The sequence below is a fragment of the Epinephelus moara genome, chromosome 16 (assembly GCF_006386435.1).
Source record: "Epinephelus moara isolate mb chromosome 16, YSFRI_EMoa_1.0, whole genome shotgun sequence".
Taxonomy (NCBI): domain Eukaryota; kingdom Metazoa; phylum Chordata; class Actinopteri; order Perciformes; family Serranidae; genus Epinephelus; species Epinephelus moara.
The window spans coordinates 2281649-2287933 of NC_065521.1; the positions used below are offsets into that span (position 1 = coordinate 2281649).

Genomic DNA, 6285 nt, shown 5'->3' on the forward strand with positions numbered 1-6285 from the left:
TTTTTTGGGGGAGTTTTTCCTGATCAGCTGTGAGGGTCATAAGGACAGAGGGATGTCGTATGCTGTAAAGCCCTGTGAGGCAAATTGTGATTTGTGATATTGGGCTTTATAAATAAAATTGATTGATTGATTGATTGATTTTTTTTAATGAATCATGACATTTTCAAAAATGTAAAATATTTAAAATTATTTAAAATACAACATAAAAGACTAAAAAGGACCTGTTACATTAAAATATAATAAATTTAAAGAAATTTAAAAGGTTCAAAATCCGGAAAATAAAAATAAAACATGTAAATCTTTGTCAAAAAAATTACTAATTTAAAACGTGAGAACTTTTTTAAATATTCTTTATATTTCAGATAAATCAATATACTGAAAATAACAAAAAGGACTGTCAAAATATTTTAATTTTTATTTTATTTTGTCATCATAAGAAAATGTAAAAAAAGACATTGACGGTTTTCAAGAACGTTTTTGTCAGTTTTGCCAAATGTTAAAAGAGCACTCGTTTCATTAATTTAAATATTTTTGAAAATGAAAAATTTTCGATAAATTTTAAATACAAAACTATATATTTCAAATGTTTATCAATTAAAATGTTTACTGAACGTAAAAAACTGCAATATTTGTTAAAATATTGCAGTTTTTTTAATGAATTGTGACATTTTCAAAAATGTAAAATGTTTAAAATATTTAAAATTATTTAAAATACAACATAAAAGACTGAAAAGGACCTGTTACATTAAAATATAATAAATCTAAACACAAAAAAATGTAAACCTTTGTAAAATTATAACTAATTCAAAATACTGGGACATTTTTTAAAAATTTTCAAAATACTGAAAAGTATGTCAAACACTGTCAAAACATTTGAATATTTAAAATAATAATAATTTCACAGTTCTGTAATGAAACTAAAGACAGTACAAATAATTTAAAATCAAGTTAAATAATTTTAAATTAATTATATTTTTGAAAACTTGTCTTTGCAATCAGAGGAAAATGTTTAGTCCAGTTGAGTCTCCAGTCAATGACCACCGTAGTACCTGGTGAGCTGGGCGAGCTGGGCGAGCGTGGCGGCGGCGCCCCAGTTGCCCCGCAGCCCTCTGGGCCCCAGAGTGAGGAGGAGGACGCAGTGACTCAGGACGCCGCTCAGATACAACTGAGACTTGACACGAGTCAACACACGGCTGTCTGTCTGCAGCGCCGCCGAGTTCAGAGCCTCTGACAGACAGATAGACAGACAGACACAAGCGTAACTCATCATGTTTGTGGTTGGAAACAAGATGGCCGTCACTCAGCCCTGACATGCAGACACCCACTGTTTAAGCCGTGGTTCAGCAGGATGACCTTCTGCTCCGGGCTCCGCTCTTCATCCTCCAGCTGCCTCCTCAGCTCTGCCACCACAGCCGCCTCCTCCTCCTCCTCCTCCTCCTCCATCGGCTTCATCCTCACTGTGAACACAGACAGGTTATCAGGAGAGGAGAAACTGCTCTGACATCACTCACACCAGACTCCATTCAGAAATCACACGATTTAAGCAACGTCGCTCCTTTAGCTGCTTGTGTTTAATGAAGCCTCTGTGTGACATCACTCACACCAGACTCCATTCAGAAACTACATGATTCAAGCAACGGCGTCCTATTTGTTCCCTGTACTCAATGAAAGGATCTACTTCCGCCTCTGTGCATCACTGAGCAGGGGGAACTCTTCTGACATCACTCACACCAGACTCCATTCAGAAAAAGCACGATTTAAGCCACAGCTTCCCACAAGTGTCCCCTCCGTGTGGCTCACTTCACAGCCCGTGTGTGTGTGTGTGTGTGTGTGTGTGTGTGTGTGTGTGTGTGTGTGTGTGTGCGGCTCACCTGCCGATGTTCTCAGACTCTGGTGAGGTCACAGCTAAGATAGCACCTGTTAGCGCTACCGCCGGTTAGCCTTGTTTAAGCGTGTTAGCTAGCTAACTGCTAACTGTTAGCTGGCGGAAATAAAAGAGGCGGTTTAACGGCCGCGGTCACGTCGACTCGGTCACGGTTTAAGAAACGTTTTCAGAAAACGCCGCGAAGCCGCGCAGACAACGCGCTCCGGCTGGTTAGCACAGTTAGCTGTTAGCTTGCTAGGAGGAAGCGGACGCTCTTCTGTTTCTACGGTGACGTGACGTCATCACGCTGCGGCGGCGCATCCCCCTGCACCAAAGGATCACCGGAAGTCAATACATTTATTTATCTGTTTTAAAAAGCACATAAATAAACAAATAAATAAACAATGACACAAAATCTGATTTATTAACATTGAAAACTTGATTTAAAAAATCAATAAACGGAAACATGCAGCCTACATGTGATGCAGATGATTAAACACGGACTGTAAATGAGAGGAAATGCTCAGGTAACAAACAGATGATTTCCGGTGGAGCAGCTGAAACCTGCAGTGTCGTATCATAATCAAATTAAATATTAATATCATAAAAGTGCACACAGCCTTATTCAGGATCATAAAGCTCTGTGGTGTTGTTCAGGCTGCTGTGTGTTGATCTGGCCTCTGGGTGGCGCTGTGGACCTTCACTTTCATTCACTTTGAATTCAAGACGCTGTTATTAAAATGTCTCTGTCAACATTATTTTCTATTTTAAACTAAACTTTCCAAATGATTTATTATCTTTGCTCATTAGTATGATTTAATGACACATTACTTTAATTTTCTTTTCCATTTTCGTAAAGTCAGTACTGTACTTATGACACTTGAATTAAATTATATTAAAAAAGTGTATCAAGTTGAATCCTTGCACATACCAAAAAAGGAAGTAGACAAAAACTTGAAAAACCAAGGCAGCTCTGTTTTAGAAAAAAGTTAAAAAGCCTTTATTGTGGCATGGCTGGTCCAAAGTTAAAAACAGGGACCAACGCAATAAAGTAAAAGAAAAAGTAGTATTAACACTGAGAATAGAGAAAAATGGAGAAAAACTTAGGAATTAACTGGAAGCAGTGTCTGGAGGCGATGTCCAGAGAGAGTCCTAGGAGGGAACAGAGCCCTCCAAGGGCGATGTCAACTGTGGACCAAAGGAAGACAATACTCATAGTTTACAGAGGGAGGATACTCAGGTAACAAAAAGACCACAAAGAGCATAAAAGAAGAACTTTAGAAAAGCCCTATGAAGAACAATGTAGTTTATAAAATCAACCTCACAATAAATGAAACACTAGATGGAGCCAGACTAACTGGGCAGAGTACAGAACCATCTGCCATGAACTCATAGGAACAGAGAGAAGTCAATGTTCTCGTCCAGCCCCTACAGCAAAGATATGTTTCAGCACTCAGTACAGCACTGTGTCTCATAAGATCAAAAACATCTTTAAAAATAACTGGTCCATTTTGCATAGTGAGCCTGTCTTGACAGCTGTCTTTCCTGATCCTCCAGCTTTGCCAACTATAATACTGCGTATGTGGTTTATAGACTTGAATGTGAGTACGGCTGCTTTTATATTGGACGGACGAAACGTAGGCTTAAGGATAGACTGGCTGAACATAAATATGCTATACGTACTAACAGTCCTAACTATCCCATGGCCAATCATTTCAAAGCTGCTGGACACACAAACTGTAACTCAGTGAGGTCATCAACAAGCCTGTCAGAGGAGGGGACAGACTTAAACGTCTTCTCCAGTGAGAAACCTTCTGGATAGTTACTCTGAGAGCGACCACCTTTCCAGGTCTGAATGAAGACTTTTTTTGTAGTGGAAGTGTATCCTGAGCTACCATTATTGTAAGAGACAACCCAACTGCCAGAAAAAAAATGTGGCATTGTTAGTTTGTGAAAACGACAGTTAGGTTACATTTGCGTTTTATTATGTAGCAGATACATTGAAACTTTATGTTCCAACAGCACTGCTGTGAAAGTGTGGTTAGGGTTAGACACAAAAAGCACTTGTTTATGATGAGGAAAAGATTACGTTTGGGTTTAAAACACTCGGTTTCAAGGGGCATAATCCCTGCTGGAAAAGCAGTGAAGTCTCTGTAGAAAAACTTCCACGTTTCGTGCCACCATCCTGGCAGGAAGAACAGCGATGGGTCGCTAAAAAGCAACTATGTTTGGCGCCTTAAAGGCAAAGTCAGCTCATACACTACATCACTTGAGAAACACGTTATGATTCATATGAAGATTGCAAATGTAGCATGTTAGTGGTTTGCAGAAACGTACAATGCCAACATTTTCTTTTGGTGACTGGGCTGTAAGAGAACACCGTTTACTGTAAGGGACTGTGAGAAAGTTAGTATGGAGAGGAAGCTGAACCTTCTGGAAAAGGGTTCTCCTTTCAGTGGATTTAGCTTTGACGTGCGTGGTTGAGGACATCAGTACTGTAACCTCTATATTTAAATCTTTGTAGCATGTCACTTGTAGATCAAAATCATCCTCTTGGTCGCAAACTCGCCTCAACCTCTGGAGCTATCCAAAGGGGATGTTAGCGATGAGGCTGAAGGGGCGGAAGCTATCAGCCCTCAAGATTGTGTTGCGATCAGTGTTTTTTCTAAAAATTGATGTGTGAACACAGAACATTGAGATCTTTGGAAACCTTCAAGTCCAGAAAGTGTAATTGTGATTTACTATAATCTATGCTGAACTTGAGATTGTCATTGGTTGAGTTAATGTACTTATCAAAGTCCAGAAGCTCTTGTTCAGTGCCATTGAAGGTCATGAATAAATCATCAGTGTATCTGCCGTACCATATTATCTTGTCAAGAAAGGGACTGGCTTCACTGTAAATGTGTCTCCCTTCCCATAAGCCAAGAAAGAGTCCAGTATAGCTTGGGGCGTAAGCGGCTCCCATAGCAGGCAGTCCCCTTTTGCTGTCTGAAGAGCTTCTCCTGAAAGAGGAGTACATTATTTTTGAGTGTCCATTCAGTCAGTGAGACAATGAAGCCACTAGGGGGCATGCTGTGTTCAGGTCGTTGCTGAAGGTAGTGTTTAAGTGCCTCCAGACCAAGGACTTTCTGCTATTAGAAAATTATGTTCCTTTTCTGTTATCCATTTTCCTTCTTAGCATTGCCCACCAGCTCTTTCAGTTCCTGTCTCATAGTGACCAAGGGGTTGGAGGTTAAAGGCAGGTAGTAGACCGGGTTGTTCAGTTGGCGTAGAGCCTCTTTAATATATTGGTCCGTACCCCAGACAACTGTGGCACCTCCCTTGTCAGCCATCTTTATCACCAACTGGTCATCCTGGTCCTGAAGCCATTGTAAAGCTTGATGTTCACTCCTCGTGATTGTTGTTGATGGGCAAAAAGTAGATTTGGGTCTGAGGGGCTGGTGGCTGTGGACTGCTCTGAGTCAGGTGAGGCTCTGGACGTAGTACTGTGGGAATTTTGGCTAGACCAAACCTTTAAATGGAGGTGTATGTAGAACCTAAACAAGTCCACCTTTGTTTTAAATTCACTTGCTGAGTGTGTGGGCGCCTGAGGTTTCATCCTCTGGGCCCTTCTTGTCTTCCTTGTTTTCTGAGGCCTGCTGTGTGCTGGTCTACAAAATCAGAGGAGTGGGTGGTGGAGGTGCTGGAGATGTCCTCATGCTCGCTGCTTGGCAAGTGCAAAGAGACCTGCAAGACACAGGTGTGCCCCATGTCCTAATCACTAATTGATGTCACATTGTCAGTATGTATTATATACTTGTGTTCAGACTGTTTGGACCTCAACCCTGATGAAGGCTCATTTAAGGAGCTGAAACACGCCTTTTTTGGTATGTGCAAGGATTCAACTTGATACATTTTCTGAAGCTGCTTTGCACCCTCACCAAAGAGCACCTGTTTTACTGATTTTACCTGAAGATCCACGCAGCGCTTCCATGATTTATATTCTACATATGTGTAGTTATTTTTTGCATTTTTGCTGACCTTATAAATTTTTATTTGGGTGCTGTTTTCTTCTTTTACTTATTGTGATTAGTTTACTGTTAAGAATTTATTATTATTGGCATTGTTATGATTGTTTATTATATATAATATGAATATACCTGTAAACATATATAGATGAATATAAAATGAAAGTAAAAATATATAACACGAAATAAAATACACTAAATCAATATAAATAAACACTAAATTCAATTCAATTCAATTTTATTTATAAAGCCCAATATCACAAATCACAATTTGCCTCACAGGGCTTTACAGCATACGACATCCCTCTGTCCTTATGACCCTCACAGCTGATCAGGAAAAACTCCCCAAAAAAACCCTTTAACGGGGAAAAAAAACGGTAGAAACCTCAGGAAGAGCAACTGAGGAGGGATCCC

General features: G+C 39.9%; 1 protein-coding gene across 1 annotated transcript in view; it reads right to left on the reverse strand.

Moving 5' to 3' along the window:
- LOC126403042 (IQ calmodulin-binding motif-containing protein 1-like) overlaps positions 1–2158 on the reverse strand; it is an 8286-nt gene extending 6128 nt beyond the window's left edge. The window contains exons 1-3 of the mRNA XM_050065442.1: positions 1872–2158; positions 1326–1457; positions 1050–1227 (exon numbers count right to left, since the gene is read on the reverse strand). Coding sequence (XP_049921399.1) covers positions 1050–1227; positions 1326–1452 — 305 coding nt within the window. The 5' untranslated portion in view covers positions 1453–1457; positions 1872–2158. The remainder of the gene's footprint in view (positions 1–1049; positions 1228–1325; positions 1458–1871) is intronic.
- Between the last annotated feature and the right edge of the window lie 4127 nt (positions 2159–6285).